Raw genomic sequence first — 19,130 nt, 5'->3', positions numbered from 1 at the left:
ACAGCACAATTGGTATTTAACTCTCACTGACAGCTCTGAAAGGAGTTTACTGGCTGGCGAACCCCTTCCCAGCTCACTAACTGAGATGGGAACAGGATGAGCATTAAGCTTGGGGACCACACATCCTGCTTATCGGCCACTGATTTCTTTAAGCCAGCACAGAAAGAGTAACTGAATTGCCTAGAGAGGCAGGTCTGAGCAGACATCCTGTAGAAACAGTCAGCACAGATTGTTCCTTAATAAATGAGGTTTGTGGGGGGTGCAGCTGAGGGACAAGGGAAAGTTACATGTACCTGTTTTCCAGGGTAATCCCACTGGAAGTTTACTCCAGCATTAAACTCAGCCCACACTGTGCAGTTGAGGACCAGCTTTTCTCCCACTAGTAGCTCCATGGCCTTCTTAGGAAACAACTGGATATCATACAGCTCATTCCCTGATATAAAGAAGGTGAGAAAAATACATCTCTCAGCTAAAGAAATGCCATTAACTCTTTGACACTGGGATCTGGAACTCTCTGTACAATGCACATCGGCTCCCTGGGGCTTGCAATTCAGCCCAACCCATCGTCCCTTCACCTCCCTGTCCCTGCTTCATTCTATGGACATTTGCGCCTGAAGGGGACAGTGATGGGTAAAGCAGCAACACCAAAAGGAAGGAGAAAGTGACCTTTCTCCACGTCCAGCGCTGCCTGGTCACTGACTGTTACCGATGCAGACAGTTGTAAGGGAATCATAGAGTGCATGCTACAGCATGGAGTGCTGCATATATACAGCTGGAATACTATAAATCCAACATAATGTCATATAGCACAGACCGCTGGGCGAGGATACTGCCATCATACTCTGCTGAGACTCACCTCTAGCACACAAGATTTGAGAACTGCAGCGCCATTAAAACTGCCCCATTTGCACTTAACCGAATCTCTAAGGGTCAGATTCTGATACCCTTCAATTGAGTAATACCTTACTCCATGACTAGTCCCACTGAATCCAATGGGACAGCTTAAGGGGTAAGGTGCCACTCAGCGTGAGTAAAGGTATCGGGATCTGGCCCCTTAAGTGGTCACTGAAAAGATGCCTTCCCAAATTAGAAAAGGAGCCATTTAGATTGCATGAGGAATTCCTCACTTTTCTAAGCACCAGTGATTTCAGGCTGGGTGGTGTGTTTTGGGTCACCAAGAATTAATTTGCAATGAAATGTTCCCAAACAGACTCTGAAACCCACCCACATTAAAATGAATGGGCAAGTTCACCACCCTGCTAAGAATTTATCACCATCTGCCCATTTGCAGCCTCACCAGTACATCCCGTCATTTCTCTCGCCAAGTTTTTGAGGAGAAAACTAGTTTTCTTTTTTCGCTGGAAGCTGAAATTCTAGAGCAACCTGCTGCCCTGCTCCAGCCTCACCTGTGACGTGCACAATGAAATAATTGGACCTGAAGAGTTTCTTGTCAATGATGGTTTCGCACTGAACAAACAAGGAGTCCCTGATCAGGTGGGTGGGGACCAGCATCCCCTTCTTGTTGTCCCAGAGAATCCTTCTCCCGTCTGGGTAGATAATGGAGCTTGGCTGCAAAAAGCAACATTTTGCAAACTGTTTGCAGAAGAACATGGTGGCAGCATTCCCTCGCCAATCCCCTGTTCTTCCAAGGCTAACACATTCCATTTTTGTTGGCTGGGCAGAATAAATGCAGCGTCACACCACACTGGACTCCTGCCCTCTCTTCCCCCCACCTCTTTGTCCTACAGGAATCCCAGCATCCTCTGCTGCCTGGGAAGTGACCATAAAAGTATCCATGCAGTTAAGCTCACAGTCTGCAGAATGGGACTGGAACTTCCAGGAATGGAAACAGATAGTGATAACTAAGGAAATTGCTGCTGATTCCCCAACCATAAGCCCAAATGGGATGAAGGCTGACCTCATGTGGGGTCCTTCCCGGGCAAGGGAAAGGCCCCTGGCCCCCAAAGCGTCCCAGGAGGCCTTTGCACAATAGTAATGCTCATCCTGGAAGGATGTATTAGCATTGTAAAAAAGTCACAGAGCAAGCTGATAATAGAGTTGTTTTTAATCGGCAGTCCCCACAAGTACAGGCGCCTGTCCCTTGGGAACACTGACCACCAAAGGTGTTTGAAGACCAAGGAGCTAAAGGTAGCAGAGACAACAATGAACAGGTCTGGATGCTACTGGGAAATGCTACTAAACAAAGATTTTACAACTTCAGGGAAGAGGAGCAGATCTAGCAGGAAACCCACAGGCCACACGGAAGGGAATGCCCAAAGCAGCTGGTCAGCAGAGCTTGGGTCAACACAGAAAATGAGGAAGCTGGCGGCTTGCATTTTCCATGGAAAACCCACCCTGTGCATTTTCCAGCTCCTGCAATGTCTATTCTGCTCCTTTTCAGCCAATTAAAAATGCATAATAAAGGAGATATTGTCTATACAGGAGCCTCATCCAGGCAGGTCTCTTACCAAGAACAGGGTGATGTTAAGATCTGGGATGGATACCAAGCAGGGCACCCAGGTGTTCTCTTTCTTGTTGATGAGGAGTGTTTCGGGTCTGTTGATAAATGGTTGCTCAAAATCTGAGAAAGAGAAGTAAAGAAAAGAAAGAATAAACAGAGGCAGGAGAAGAACAGAAGGGGGAGAAACAGGAAAAAGGTGAATTTCAGGCATTTGTTAACTCAGCAAAAGCTTGCCAGAGGTAGTGCTGCTGAGCCAGACATCCTGACTATTCAGCGGCTGGAAACAGGGGCAGCTCTAGGGATTTTGCCGCCCCAAGCATGGCAGGCAGGCTGCCTCTGGTGGTTTGCCTGCGGAGGGTTCGCTGGTCCTGTGGCTTTGGCGGACCTGAGGGAGGTCCACCGAAGCCGCGGGACCAGCGGACCCTCCGCAGGCAAACTGCGGGAGGCAGCCTGCCTGCCACCCTCACGGCGCCGGCAGAGCGCCTCCCACGGCTTGCCGCCCCAAGCATGTGCTTGGCGTGCTGGGGCCTGGAGCCGCCCCTGGCTGGAAAGTTTAAAAGATTCCTTGTACCTAAGACTTGGGTGACTTGCCACTGAACAGCTTCTCAGCATCCAGCAGACACCAAGTGAGCAATCAAAGGCAAAGCAAAGCAACTTGCTAGAGGCAATGCAAGGAATCTCTGAAATTCAGGCCTAGCCTGCAATTCATCTTCTGATATCACCATGAGCCTCCTCGTTACGGGAGACCCCACCCTTCATCCAGCCAGTCAGGGTTGTACATGTTGGGTGTCTCCTCTCAGCCCAATTGCCATGGCAGTTGACTGGGTTTTTCTGAATTTTTGTAAATTTAGGAAGTGATCGCCCCTCCCCCCAGCTCTCTACAGGTCTCTTTTTCTGGGCCCTTGGTTCAAACCTACCTCAGGGGGACTTTGTGAAACAGGCTCTTCTTCACCTCAGTTCAGTCCCTGGCTGGCTCTTCCCCTAACACCCAAATGGCTCTGTGTCACTGGACAGAGCTAGCCGGGATGTGCAGGCCCAGAGTAAAGGCAGCCAGCACGACCTTCCGGCCCGAGGAGGAGGTGATCTGCAGCCCAATGGCATGCAGATGTCATCCTGTGGAGATCCCGCCCGGTAGATAAACAAATGAGCTGAGATTTCCAGGGCTTCCACCCAACCTCCTCTCAACTTTCACAAGCACAAATATTGACAGGAAGAGCAAAAACACCAAGTACACAGAATTAATGTTTGAAGCTGTTTAATAAATGCAGTTTCTTAGGCCAGGCCTGTCAGAGCCACACGGGGATCCTAGTGAGGGCCTCCAAAGGAAGATCCAAGAAACAAGCGCCCCATGGAGGGGCTGCTCTCTCTGTTCTGCTCAGCATACTGCCTGGATCAAATGAGAGAAGGTCCAACACGTCAGGGACACATCTAACCACTAGTGCATACAGCACTTCCAATGACATGGGGGCGGGGGGTCCATTTCTCTAGCACGGATAATGTTTTCTGTAAACACTGTTTCATGACTCAGCATTTCTGATGTCACTCCAAACAGCGGGACTGTATAACTGGATGATCCAGCAGACTGGGAATGGGCTACAGAGATTTTCACTTCTAAATCATCCATTCAAATCCAGCCAAGGGCCACAGTGAGAGAGAGCTGAGAGCAGCTGATGCCTGTTTGCTGGCATATAGTGGTTGCCATTATTATTTGGATTGTGATAGCACCCAGGAGCCCCAGTCATGGACCAGGTCCCCTTTATGCTAGGTGCTTACAATCTAAGTAAAAAGATAGAGATTCCCAGCCTTGTCTAAGATGCATTATTTGGTCTTTCCTCTGCCCATAGTTAGAATAGGAAATAACAGATGTAACCGTGCGGTGTCCGTTGGCGAATGTTGACTTTTAAATGGCAACCACTGTACTAGTGGACATGGGTTCACATATAATCCATTACCACAATTAGGCCTCTTTTGGGCAGTCTCAGTCATAACAAAGACAATGTAACTCACACAAACACCATGTGACCACTGTCACCCTCGAGCAGCTAGTCCACATACACAGATGCTACAACTTTTGTGCTGCACAACCCGTGTTTTATAGTTTGGGCAGTAGAGACTCGTGCTTTTAAGTCCCAGGGTCAATCCTGGGATACCTTAACAAGAACTGAAGAGGCCTAGAGACCAAACTCTCTTCTCATCCCTAATAGGTGTTCTCCTACCGGGCTCACTGGCAGGGGCAAAGCGGGAAGTTTGCACTGCTGTCGCTCATGTTCACCTGCACTGAAGCACAGGGTTTTTCTGTTGCCCTTGCCAATACGGGGACTTTGCAGTGTTTTTCTCCCATGAATTTCTTTGTTGTTAAATGCTCCTGCTAAAAGGTTCAGTTTTAGGGGTTACTTCATCATTGTGGCTTTATATAATAGTGCCTTCAGGATGCACATGAAGAATAGCCACTGATGTTCATATGAAGGACTAAGGCAAGATTAGAATAGGAGACAACTAATATTTGGGATGGGAATTCCTGCCAAGTCTCTTCTGCTGCTGGCTATTGTTGTTTTGAGTTTGTTATGGAAGGATTTGTTCTGAAATATCAGCACCAGCTGCTCAGCTGGGTATTTGGTGCTCTGCAAACACCAGCCGCATATGCTTAATTGGCCACTCTAACTCTGGACCAGATCCTACATATCCCGTGTCTAGAATCTACACTGATGCCAGTGTCACTCCAAAGTGAAGGCAATATCCTTTGAAATGTCTGTGTTGTATCTGATCTTGTCTGGCTTCACTTGTGCAATCTGCCCATTTGGCCTATGGGAATATTTCTTACTTAGGGTTGTGGTAGATCTTCAAAAAGTCCTGTGTTTGGTGCATGAATTGCTGGGTGAACTGAATTGTTGGGTCAGACTAGATTATCACAATGGTCCCTTCTGGCCTTAAAATCTATTACTATATTTACCTGGGTCCCTACAGAGACTATAACCATAACTTCCAAGGGAGATGACGGTCCCCTTGGCATAGCACCTTATGTAGGGCCATGGGTTAAGATGCCTGTGACCCTTTTTCCTCATTACCCAACCACTAGAGCGGTATTTTTAAAACAGAAGTGCCCAAATATTGCTCAACTGAGAGCTACACTTGCAACTTGCCAGGAGTTTGAGACCTGCACCAGTGTCTGAGTGGGCCCAGCCAGAATAAGCCCATCCCATTGGCTGCCACTGGTATAATATGTGACAACGATTGCCATTAAAAGGTGGGTGTTTGCCAGCCTCAGCGCACAGTGGTATCAGATATACTGTGGTCTTTCACTCCACTTCATAAGAGGGAATAGCTGCAGCTGCTGCAGACACTGTGGCACGGCAACTCAACATCAAAGACGAAGGTTGCCATGGCGCCCAATTTAGGATCATGAAGCTTAGACTTAGGGGTATTCTGTTTTAAAATTCAATTTGCATGGAGCACCTATTGGTTCATTTTCACGGGCTCTTTGCCCTACAAGTCTGCTGTCTTTGTGCTCAGGGGTGCAGATTTGTTTGTGAATTTGAACACAGCCCTGATTCCTGTCACTGGCCCTTCGCAGAGTTTTGGAGAAGGGGAAGGGAATAACTATAACAGGTGAGACACCAAGAGATCTCCTCTGAGCTCTCAGATGGCAGCAAAGAACCCAGTTACTAGGTGGATCACTGCCAAGGAGACTGTGATTCGTGTTCTCATTTTCTTGTCTGACCACATCACATGTTGTCTATAAGGCTGTCATAATGGGTGGGCTGGGACTCATTTAGCATCTTCATCAGCCGTAGATACTAAGCCCTTTGAGACAGGGGCTGCATCCTGTTCTGTTTGTTATAGGCACTCTGTATGTTTACAGCATTCACTAAAAAAGTGTAATAATAAAATAATAACACATACGTACACACACACACAAAGGGAGAGAGAAGACCTGTAGAGTGTTAATTTTTAGTGCTGAGTGTAGATGGTCAGATCAAAGCAATAGAAGGTCCCACGGTTCTATCACAGGACAGACATCCTCCCGTTGATTCTACAGGGAGCTCTAATGTGAAAATTTATGTTGAGCGATAAATTAGTGGTTTGATCACTGTCTCTCTGGACTTCTTCAACAAATAAATCAGCCCTCCCTAGCTCTGGGGATGGAGCTACAGAACACAGAACAACTCAGATGGACAAGAGCAGAAATTTATCTGGAAATCCTACAACTGGCAACTCGCCAATGGGGATGTTGAGGTGAGGGGAGAAACATTCCCCGGTCACACGTCAAATTCCAAGTATTCTCTAGGGTTTAAAAATTATAGGCCAAAGTTTTAAGAATGGATGTCAAAATCCATATGCAAAAAAGGCTCTTGCAAATGCACACGATTTACTTTACACATGTAAGTCAGGTATAAATTATGCACATTGTTAGCTAGACACCCAACCAGCCATCTAGCTAGGTACTTATACAGTCCTCGCTATTGTCATCTGAGCCACCATCCCACATTTATGCATCAGCCTCCTAGCACACCTGTGACAAGAGAAAATATCACATTTCACAGACAAGGAACTGAGCCACAGAAAGGTCAAGCAATTCACTTTTAGGAATGTGTGTCAAAGCCAGGAATTGAACCTCCGTTTCTAGACTGCTGTCTAGTGCCTTAACCACAAGACCATCCATCCTCACTATCAGCTGTATAGATTGATCTGATTTGCCACTGCAGTAACTGCATGCTCAGATGTAGCCAGAATTGTGTGTGTCACTTTTTGGCACTGATCTGGGCCTTTTGAAAATTTTGTCTCTCATTATCATGACTCCTGTCTTATGACAACGGCACTGGCTAAAAGAGGGAGAAATAACGGTATAGTTGAACTAAGCCAACAGTTTCCAGTGGAAGACCTTTATCTTAACAGCATCCATTTTAAGCCTTGCAGCGGGGGAATGTGGGATGAACTTGGCGGGATGCAGAGAGTTTGTGCATCAGTCTTTCGCCTCTGCAGACTTTCAGATTTGAATTAGGTCTCATGCTTGAGTGGGACAGTCTCAGTTTCATCCTGGGAGGACAGTCTGCCTCTCCATAAAACACCCCAGAATTCTGCAGGACTGGCAGGCTGTCTGAGGAGGTCAAGACTGCTCCTCTGAGCAGAGACAGCCTGCCAGTCCTGAAGAGAAGAGAGGGCTACATATCTAGACCGATAGAACTGGCAGAGGTTTTTGGGGATCCTAAACCGGGATTGACATAGAAAGAGGTATTACATATCAGGGCTGAAATACACTGGCAGAGTAGTGTATTGCTGGGTTGCATACCATCTGGCTGCACTGTGTCCTGCTCTCTTCAGTCTGTCGGTCCAGCACTATATTGAGCATTACAGTTAGTCCGGCTCTGTTTCTTTGACAGCCCGCTAGTAGACCAGAGGCTAACTGTTTTATTTATTTATGTATTTTACAGATAGAGCTTCTCCAAGGCCCAGTGATCTGCTTCTAGGGCACGGCAGAGCTGAAAATTCCTGCATTCCAGTCCGACTGGAACAATCACCCCAGGCACCAATGTAATTGAATCCTGGCCAGAGCGGAGCTTCAGCAATCCCCCAGAAGTGGACGGATATTGATTTGCTCTCAGCATGGGGAAATGGCCCTCGCCCCACTTTCCAAGCCCTCTGGATTCCAAAAGCCTTTTGCAGACAAGAGGATGAGCATGTTTACAGAGGAACCTTTCAAGAGAGGAGGTGTGAACTCAGTTCTGTCCAGCTGCTGCTGTAAGACATGTTGCTGCCTGAAAGCAAGGTTGGACTTTTTTCATATTTCTGTCATCGTTATCAAGCTTTCCTTGAATTTCTGTCTTTATCCCTCACTCAGTCAGACTGACTCTCACTACTGTCTGTGTGTTGTGATTAATCCAGGGCTGTCGACTAATTGCAGTCTACTCATGCGATCAACTCAAAAAAATTAATCGCGATTAAAAAAAATTAATCACAATTAATTGCACTGTTAAACAATAGAATGCCAACTGAAGTTTATTAAATATTTTTGGATGTTTTGCTACATTTTCAAATGTATTGATTTCTATTACAACACAGAATACAAAGTGTACAGTGCTTACTTTATCTTATTATTTTGTATTACAAATATTTGCCCTGTAAAAATGATAAACAAAAGAAATAGTATTTTTCAATTCACCTGATACAAGTACTGTAGTGCAATCTCTTTATCGGGAAAGTGTAACTTACAAATACAGATTTTTTTTTGTTACATGACTGTTCTCAAAAGCAAAACTATATAAAACTTTAGAGCTTAGAAGTTCACTCAGTCTTCCCTCTTGTTCAGCCAATCGCTAAGAGAAATAAGTTTGTTTACATTTACGGGAGATACTGCTGTCTGCTTCTTATTTACAATTAAGAAATTAAGAACAGGCGTTCACATGGCACTTTTGTAGCTGATGTTGCAAGGTATTTACATGCCAGATATGCTAAACATTTGTATGCCTTCATGCTTCGGCCACCATTCCAGAGGACATGCTTCCATGCTGATGATGCTTGTTAAAAAACCAATGTGTTAATTTAATTTGTGACCGAACTCCTTGGGGGAGAATTGTATGTTTCTTGCTCTGTTTTCCCTCATTCTGCCATATATTTCATGTTATAACAGTCTCGGATGATGACCCAGCACATGTTCATTTTAAGAACATTTTAACAGCAGATTTGACAAAACACAAAGAAGGTACCAATGTGAGATTTGTAAAAATAACTACAGCACTTGACCCAAGGTTTAAGAACCTGAAGTGCCTTCCAAAATCTGAGAGGGGCGAGGTGTGGGGCATGCTTTCAGAAGTCTTAAAAGAGCAACACTCCGACGCAGAAACTACTGAACCCGAACCACCAAAAAAGAAAACCAACCTTCTGCTGGTGGCATCTGACTCAGATGAAGAAAATGAACATGCGTCGGTCCAGGGCTGCCGGGGGGGCAAGTGGGGCAATTTGCCCGAGGCCCTGGGCCCTGCAGGGCCCCCACAAGAATATAGTATTCTCTAGTATTGCAACTTTTTTTATGGAAGAGGCCCCTGAAGTTGCTTCGCCCCAGGCCCCCTGAATCCTCTGGGCAGCCCTACATTGGTCCGCACTGCTTTGGATTGTTATTGAGCAGAACCTGTCATCAGCATGGACACATGTCCTCTAGAATGGTGGTTGAAGCATGAAGGGACATATGAATCTTTAGTGCATCTGGCATGTAAATATCTTGCGATGCCGGCTACAATAGTGCCATGCGAATGCCTGTTCTCACTTTCAAGTGACATTATAAACAAGAAGCGGGCAGCATTATCTCCTGCAAATTGTAACCAAATTTGTTTGTCTGAGAGATTGGCTGAAGTAGGACTGAGTGGACTTGCAGGCTCTAAAGTTTTACATTGTTTATTTTTGAATGCAGGGTTTTTTTATACATAATTCTACATTTGTAAGTTAAACTTTCATGACACAGTACTTGTATGAGGTGAAGTTAAAAATATATTTCTCTTTTTTTTTGGGTGCAAACATTTGTAATAAAAAATATAGAATGAGCACTGTACACTTTATATTCTGTGTTGTAATTGAAATCAATACATTTGAAAATGTAGAAAACATCAAAAATATGTAAATAAATGGCATTCTATTATTAACAGCACGATTAATCTCACGATTAACTTTTTAATTGCGTGATTACGCATGATTGTTTTTTTAAATTGCTTGACAGCCCTAGATTAATCATATCCAGGGTTTGAAAGCCCTGATGCAAGTAGGCAAACACAATTGCTCCTCTTCACCCAGATGACCAGGGATGCCACCAGCCAATGGTGATCTTTCATACGGAGAGTAATTTCTTACCGCCCACCCCATCCATCCCAGCTTGTACGTATTCCTGTAGCCAGGCAAACTCTAACACCGCAGAACTTTCTCAGGTACAGTGATGCTGCCATGTCCCTGTATTATTCACAGAGCTATGTAATCTTAACCGTGTCTACACAGCAAATGCAGTGTGGACAGGCATATCAGTGCTCGCTTTAGTCAATTAGCATGGGTAACCCTAATAGTGGAGGCACAGTGGCTAGGGCTTTAGTACAGGATAGTCACCTCAGCACAAGCCCGCCGGGGCCCCGGGTATGTACTGGGGCAGTTAGCTCATGCTGAAGTCTGTGCTGCCACGTCTACACTACTACCGTTACCCGTGCTAGCTAGGTTAAAACTAGTGTGGGTATGCCTACGAGTGTTACCTGCACTGGCGGTGCAGCTGTACCCTTAATGTGCCAGTGTGGGGGGCTGCCAGCCTACGCTGAAGAGACGCTTGGGATTGACCTAACAGGGAGCTCTGCCAAACAGAAGTGAGGTGCATTGGCAGAGCTGTGCGAGAGGACTAGCAAGGGTACTTCAGGTCAGGATGGAGGTGAAGTGGTAGAACTGGGGAGTTTATACAGATCCCTATGTTGTCCGGTTCTAAACCTGTGCTTGTTAGTCTCCTTGTAGAAGGCAGGTGACCCTTTCCCACGCACACTGAATCTAACCGCTCAGCCGCTTCGCCTTGGGCTAGTCCTCCCCACCTGCTGCGATAGCTACTTCCCATGAAGGGTTTTAAGGCTAGCATGTGGGCCAGCCCATGAGCTCACCCAAGCCGGGTCTGGATTACAGCAGGTGAAGCTGCACAGTCACTGGCTTCTTACCTCTCACAAACACGTAGATGCTGATCGCAGTGGTGCCCTCGATTTTGGCACTGATGTACTTGTAGTAGCACCTGTAGTAGCCTGTGTCATTAGCCTGGGTCCCGGTCAGCACTAAGACCTTGCAGTAGGGCTTTGTGTTGGTGCCCTCGCAATCCTCCTCCCTGATGGTCCGGCCGTCACTGAGGTTCACCAATACCACTGTCTCGTTCTCCTTTTCACCCTGGTCAGGGTCCACCAGGTCCCCAGGCCACGACCACTCCAGGGGGTGCTGCCCTCTTTACAGAAACAAAGGGAAAGGTTAGTCAGTGACCAGGAATGGCAGAACCTGGGGGGCTGTTCATCCTTACTCAGCCTGCCCTTCATTCGCACAGGAGTGTGGCTACTACCCTCACTTGCTAGGGCCATCTTTTTTCCCTATTTCTCCTGTGCGGATTGGGAAAAGGGGGCCCCAGGCACCACACAGCTGTCCCTGTTCTCCCCCAGGAGAGCCAGATAAGGTGTGCCCAGCCCATGTCTGCACATGCCTGGAAGTACAGGCCATGAACGCCACTGGAGGAACCATCTTGCTCCTCGTGGGGAGGAAAGGGTGCAGTGCGATGGTGAAAGCATATAGCTCCATTAGCACCGCCAGTGACACACAGGAAGGTGGATATATCCCATTGCCATAGGGTCACCTCCACGGGGAATTTCATGCTCTCAAATATCAGTTCACTTTCAATAGGGAGTCTACCCGTCTCTAGTTCCCACCACTTTATCTCACTAATACTGATTCCAGGGTGAGGATTAGCCCAGGAGCTAAAGAGAAAGGATCCATTTCTCCAGTATTTCCCATATAGACAACATTTAAGGGCTTGTCTACACTACCGCGTGGGGTCGAGCTAAGATATACAACTTCAGCTACGTGAATAGCGTAGCTGAAGTCGACATACTTAGATCTACTTACCACGGTATCTTCACTGTGGTAAGTCGACAGCTGATGCTCTCCCATTGACTCTGTTTATGCTTCTCATTCTGGTGGTGCACTGGAGTCGACGGGAGAGCGATCAATTTATCACATCTATTCTAGACGCGATAAATTGACCCCCACTGGATCGATCACTGCCCGCCGATCTGGCGGGTAGTGTTGACAAGCCCTTAGACATGACATATTCTATCCTTACCTCATGTTGGGCAGAAGCTGACTCAGGCTCTGATGTGATAAATGGAGTGGAGAGGAGAAATGAAAGAGGAACATGGTGTATTGGAAAGAAAAAGGAAGAAAGAAAATGAGGAGAAAGGAAAAGAGATCAAACAAAGGGAAAGCTACAAACTCAAGCTGAACTTCCTTAAATCCAGCCGCTGGGTCTTTTTCCCTCCCTTTCATACCAGCTGGGACTCCCTGCAGCCAATCACCCTGGCAGAGGCTCTCACCATGTGTTTTTATTCAAGCAGTCCCTCAATGCTAGTTCCTCTAACCTTTTCTATATGGGGCTGCCCAACAAGCTCCTTACAAGCTGGCTCTAATCTGCTTGTGGAGAGCTCTGACTGCAAATGTTCATCAAACCCAAGGAGGACACCAGAGTTTGCTCTCTATCCTTCAAGGAGAAAGTGCCAGGAAACATGAAGAAAACTCCAGGCGCGAAATACAAGTGTGTAATTATACACGGTCTAGGATTTATGGAGCCTGGGATACACACAGACTCTCATCTGTGTGCAAAAATCCACTCACACAACTCGACACAAAAGCACTCTCATTAAAAATAACACTATCGTATATTCTACGCTGAAGGTTTCGCTCTGCGAAATCAGACCCTGCCTCAGAGAGAGAGCGATTACCACCAATAGCTGCATTCTTTAAGCAAGGAACTAGGAGGAGGAAATTAGATAAAGATAAGAAAAGAAATTAGATAAAGAGCTCTCAGAGGGCACAATTCGATATCAGCTGACGCTAGCCCATGATAGGGTTCCTGTCCCATGGCATTGGAGATGCCATGCCTTCCTCTTTGTATTTGTCTTTAGCAGAGGATTTCCCTTCCTGAAAGCTCTGTGCTGCAGAGACCTTGCTTGGCAGAGGAAGGCTGGAAGGACTTTATAGTTCCTCTAATTAGCCACAGAGGTCCCTGTTGAATGATGCAAGACCCTCTCCTACCTCCACAGCGGTCCCGGTGCCTGACAATATAGGGAGCAAGAGAAGTCTCAGGAATTGTATACAGATATTAAAATAGTTCACGCTAACAACTCTTTTGGAAGGGATGTTAAACCTCATGCTTCAGGGTGTAAGCCAATCTCTAACTATCAGAGACCAGGATGAGACCTAATGTGGGGGCAGATTATCCTACACCTGCCTACTGTGAGATTCTTACACCTCCCTCTGAAGTCCCTGGTGTTGGTCACTGTCAGAGACAGGCTACTGGGTTAGATGGACCTTGGTTCTGGTCCAGTCTGGCAGTTCCTGTGTTTCTAGGTGTTTCATGGCATTGTGGCATGCTCACCAAAGGACCAAGGAGCTGGTTGTCTTCTCTACCAATCAGGATCCGGAATCAGATGCTTAATTACTTATAAAGACTCTTGATACTTTTTGGCCCAGACTCATTCCCGAGTCTAAACCAAATGACACCTGTGCAGATGCAGGGGGAAAGCCCAAGCAGCAGGAGGTGCATGAGGAAGGGAGGCTGTTGTGGTGCCAGGGATGCCCACATGGGGACAGTGCAGCTTCCAAAGTAGGTGATGCTGGGAAGAGAGAGTGGCCAAGGGAACCAGGGACTGTGCTGATTTAACACATCCATCGAGCAATCTGTCTTGATGGATATACCGTGAAACCCTGACCAGTACTTATAGCCTTCCTCCTGGGGTTCAGAGGGATCAGGAGATGGTGGGAGATGAAATTTACATGATGCATTTAGCCCCATCTCTCTAACCAAAGGTGCAGACTGGGGAATTCCAAGTCTCTTTGCTCTAAATGTCCATGGCTTTTGAAAACGGTTTTGTAGGCTTGTCACAGAGTCTTGGGCTCTGTTAAAAGGTGGCTCTGCTGTGAAAGGTGGCTCAGGGAGGCATTGTGGAGTTCCGTGTTCATTGTGCCTCATGAATGCACAAGTAGGACAATGTATGTTCTAGCTGCCTGTCCTGCAAACTCGACCTGGACTCAGAGAGCTGAGCTGGATCCTTTCCTGGTCACATATCACCAATAACAAGAGCTTCAGGCTACATTGTGCCCTCAGTCATATCTGGGCATCACTTAAATCTTCAAAATTTGCCCTCAGTGGCATTCGTGCAACCCCCTTGTCTTCAGTGGGCTCGCACCGGAGTAACTGATGGGATACACTTCTGTTTACTTAATTCTGTTGATTCAGGAAATGGAATTGAAACTGCAATTCACTAAGTCTCACAGAGCTAACAGGAATAAAAATGTTCTCTAATGGTATCTTTATCACTAAAATGAGTGGAACCGGCATACACAAAAGGACAGGTTCGTCGAGAAAGAAGGGGCTATTTTTACAATGGCACCTGAGCAGAGTGGCACTTTAAGTCTCCGACGTAGCGTGATCTAGTTTCACTAGGACAGAACAAGCCAGCGTTGGGGAGACACTAGATTAACTTGACTCTTTTCCATAGGCTCTTATTTATATTTTTAAAATATATTTGGATTTTTAAATTGTTTCCATCCAATGCATATACATAAAATCAATCGATCAATCAGACATCGAAACCAGAAACAAATGATAAACCCTCCTCACTTCCTATCCAGAGTCATACATGTCATTCCCTACTGAGTCCACCTACTCCCTCTGCACTTAACTTGCTTTACAAAGGCCCGGAAGGCCGGACTCCAGCTGGTCAGCAGTGCTTATTAACTAGACCTCAAGATTTTAAGGCAGACAGTATTATGGAGCCTCAAAACTTCTTGCATTTGTTCAGGAATTCTTGGGGCTGCATACGAAGCTTAATAATCCTACAAGTCTCCAGAGTTTCTGCTTTCTGTTTGTTTACCGATTGGAGTTTTCAGATGTTGTCCAATCCATTGTTTTATTAACCATCAGGGCTAGCAGTAGATGAGTGATGGATATTTATATAAACATATATCTGAGATGGGCCAATACAAACAGACATGTTGACAGGCCCATGGGTTGTTCTTAATTGAAGCACTCTTGCCTCAAACATTTCTGGTCCAAATTCCGTGGTGATGTGTATGGGGGTGTGAGTTACATGTCGGTACGTGGGCGTGAGTCTAAGTTAGTGTAATTTGTGTGTTAAGTGGGCTAGAAGGAGATGGAAGTTACACCGGCTTAAGCAACAAAGAATCCTGTGGCACCTTATAGACTAAAAGATGTTTTGGAGCATGAACTTTCGTGGGTGAATACCCACTTCGTCAGATGCATGTATTCACCCACGAAAGCTCATGCTCCAAAACGTCTGTTAGTCTATAAGGTGCCACAGGATTCTTTGCTGTTTTTACAGATCCAGACTAACACGGCTACCCCTCTGATACTTGACACCAGCTTAGACTCACTTAGATTCACCTCTGAACCTGGCTGGCTGTGTTTGGAAGAGGTCCGAGTAATGGTTTCTGGGCATCTCCCTCTCAGCTATACTTCACCTTCACAGTTTTGTTTCAAAACGGTCTTCATCACACTGACCCAGCATTGGCCCATCTGTCAGGTCCTTGACCGCATTCTGCTATGCTGAGAGTTAGGAGACAGGCAGTGCTGGTGCCAGCTAACAACAGAGGAGGTACAGACTTCTCAACAGCCGTTTTCTTCATTAGCCAAAATACTTTCTGAAAGGATGCTCTTCAAGGGAGATAGAGAGGAACTGACAGCACTCTTCTTACCTGCCCTCTCTGTATCTCCCAAACACAGACTGATAATACATAGCAAAAATTGCAGAAGCTTTATGGTCTAAACTGTTAGAGAGATATCACCAAACTTCAGGTAGGACTTTTTGGGTCTGCCATGCTGAGGAGCGAATCAAAATGGGAGCAGTTCTGCTTCTTCCAAATGTTCCCATTAAAGCTTCCATGCAGGACATGGTTTATACTCCCAGCACTGCAACAGTGCTCATATACTTGTCATCATGAGCCAGGAGGGGTCCAGGATCAAACTTCCATTCTCCCAGAGCAATATTTGTGCAGCCACAAGCATCCATTAAACAGCTCTATTAAACCATTGTTCAGTTAATGACAATCCTCCACTCCCCTTTCTGAGGCCTGCCCTACACTTAAAAGTTTTACTGATATAACTATGGCAGTTTGGGATGTGATTTTATGTTCACTAAAATAGTTATACCAGTGATAGCCCTAGTGTGGATGCACTTACCCTGGTCTAATGGGGATTTATACTGGTACAGTTGTCCCTTTTCCTGGACGTGAACAGCTATACCAGCATAAAGCACATTTATGAGGTTATAACTGCATCCCAGTAGAGGGTTGTACAGTTTTAGTTATACCAGTACAGTTAAGGCATTAACACTTTCTAGCCTATATCAGGCCTGAATTTCAAAGCCACTTACGCCGACCCAGCACACCTGTGTGACTAAACCCTGCAGGAGGATGAAAAGGGCAGGTAGTGAGAGGTGTGATACCAATCTCTTTTTGCATTTCTTTCCTCCTGACGTTCTGCTGGTGTGCAAGCAGCTCCCATGTGCTCTGCTCCAGTATTCACGAAATGGAAAAGCACGGTCTCTGCTTCCCCTCTGGCAAGTGCTGCCAGACCGTGAACACTGAGATTCATCCCAATATTGTTTTCACCATTCTTGGGACTTGAACTCATAAAAGTGTGGCTCTCACCCCTTTGTCCCTACTCCATTACATGCTCAGATTCAGTTGCTCAGCTCTGCTGCTAGGCACTCCAAGGGCCCAGAGCCGATGCACCTTTCTGGAACCAAAAGAGGTTTTTTTACATGGGGCCCGGCACTGTCTGTGCAAGGAAACAAAAGCCAGCTTGAGTGCAGTTCTCTGCCTAAACACTGCTTAGCAGCCTTGTACTACAGGGATGGAAGGCAGCTAAAAAGGATGATTTCTAGGAGTTACAACGTGGACAAACGAAAGCCAGCTCCACTTTGACTCCCAGCAGGAGGGTCACTGGTTATTAATCTGAAAGGACATCATTTTAGTTCAACGATCTCCCCCTGCCACCACGGGACCCTCTCCCTTTTCTCTTCTCTGCCCCCACATCTCTGTGGTCTGCATGCTGCATATTTTTGCTGCCATAACCCTTCAGCTCCCATTAATATAAGCCATGTCTTTTCAGGGTGGTCCAGGTCCAGAGGAGGCTTGGAGACACAGCTGGGCATAATTAACGCTGTATGAATGAGTGAGGATTTGCTTTTCATTCCAATGAAGGAGTGGTTGGGGGTGAGGATGACAGGGTAACTGCCTTCTCAGCGGAGTCATCCCCTCAAGTGTTACAGAAACTCCAGCCCTAGAGCTCCACCAGAGGAGGGGGAGCGTCTGAACCACACCAAAGGTGCAGAGAAGGAACTCCAGCAGCGTCTGTAGAGTGTCCCTGTAAAGTGATCATTCTCTGGGTAATGCAGGGCGCAGACCTTACTGTGATGGGATGCAGGACTTCAAGTGGGCAGAGTTTTCATGATACTATGGAAGGTGCTGGGATCCCTCCCCCTCAGTGCTGTTCGCAGGCCCCCCCTTGTGATCTTTGGCTGGCCCTGTATTCTCCCGAACATCTGGGAGCTCAAGAAAGAGTTGCTCCATTTTTGCCTCTACCATTTCCACCCTGGCCCACAGTTGGGATGTCTCCCGGGTGAACATGAAAAATGAGCCGAAGTCAGCAGCAGGGAACGGGGGAAGCTGTAAGCTATGTGGGTAGCTTCTTCTGTTTCTCAGATGCTAACTGAGAGCCTGGGTCATTTTGCTTTGGCAGAGGAGGCCTTTCTGCGTAGAGTCCAGACTGGAAATCAGACTCTTTTCTGCTCCCCATGGTTTCCTTGCATGTAAATAGATACATAATAAGGGTATAACTAAAGATATAATGTTAGCATAACTGCTATTTCCTGGCCTGGAGGGGTGGAATTAAAGAGAAGGGCCTCACACAGCATATTAAACAGGCAAGCATATGCATACAGGACAGCCAGGGACACTGACTGGCAGGGGGTATTTTTTATTTACCCACCCGTTTCTAGCCTGAATACATCCTCTTTGCCTTAGATCAACCAGCAACACAGGCCTCTATGCATTTATCCATCACTTCCCTTCCCAGCTGTACATCTGGCTTGAGACGGTTTCCTTCCATGGCTGAGCAGGACGGGTCAGGGCTGGCAACTAACGCATCACAGGGAGCGTGTTGCTCCATGTCTCGTGCAGTGCACATCACAGAGGTAATGGATAACTATACACATGCTTACGTGGGGGTTCTGCTCTTGCGTGTGTTGCTGCAAATGGGGGCAAAAGGGTGTAGCTTCCTTAGTCTCATGCAAAAGAACAAGATGGGTGAAATCTGAGTTGGCAGCCAGCATCCCTCCAGAGTGTACAGGACAGCAGAAGGAAGCCTTGCCATCAGCAGCCAGTGCTGACTCACAGAAGGTCAGGCATGCATGCTGCACCCGCTCAGAGGTGGAGCAACACGCACCCTGCAATATGTTAGATGCCAGGCAGGAACCTTCCTGCTCAGCCATGGCAGGAAGCCTTCTCAAGCCAGATATGCAGCTGGGAAGGCACTGCCACTTATCCTGCAGCAGCTTTCCTAGTGTGCTGAATGATGCTGACATGACATCGCTAGGGAATGAAGGAGTATGTATTCAAAGAAAAGGCAGAGCAAGGGCACTGGGAGCATGAGCATGTTCCACTCTGCCTCTGCAGAAGCGCTCCAACTGCTGGCATGCCCGTCCACTCCTGGGCCTCTGCTAAGAAGGGTTCCACTGAGGTACGGTAGGTTTTGTGATGTGAAGACAGGTCCCCTAAACTGAGATCAATTACACTGTCTCGCTCCTTTACCTACCAAGGTCCAAATGAAGCCATGGGAGAGTAAAAGCAGCGAAGAATCCTGTGGCATCTTATAGACTAACAGACG

At 46.7% G+C, this 19,130-nt stretch overlaps 1 protein-coding gene across 2 annotated transcripts in view; it reads right to left on the bottom strand.

Moving 5' to 3' along the window:
* The window catches only part of FLT4 (fms related tyrosine kinase 4), a 100,833-nt gene that overhangs the window by 38,867 nt on the left and 42,836 nt on the right, over window positions 1-19,130 (bottom strand). For both annotated transcript variants that reach the window (XM_030573246.1, XM_030573247.1), the window contains exons 3-6: window positions 11,128-11,402; window positions 2,469-2,581; window positions 1,407-1,569; window positions 294-433 (exon numbers count right to left, since the gene is read on the bottom strand). In XM_030573246.1, coding sequence (XP_030429106.1) covers window positions 294-433; window positions 1,407-1,569; window positions 2,469-2,581; window positions 11,128-11,402 — 691 coding nt within the window. The remainder of the gene's footprint in view (window positions 1-293; window positions 434-1,406; window positions 1,570-2,468; window positions 2,582-11,127; window positions 11,403-19,130) is intronic.

The sequence above is a fragment of the Gopherus evgoodei genome, chromosome 8, assembly GCF_007399415.2.
Source record: "Gopherus evgoodei ecotype Sinaloan lineage chromosome 8, rGopEvg1_v1.p, whole genome shotgun sequence".
Taxonomy (NCBI): Eukaryota; Metazoa; Chordata; order Testudines; family Testudinidae; genus Gopherus; species Gopherus evgoodei.
Note: the sequence above shows the minus strand (reverse complement) of the source record. Positions and strands in the feature narration are given on the sequence as shown.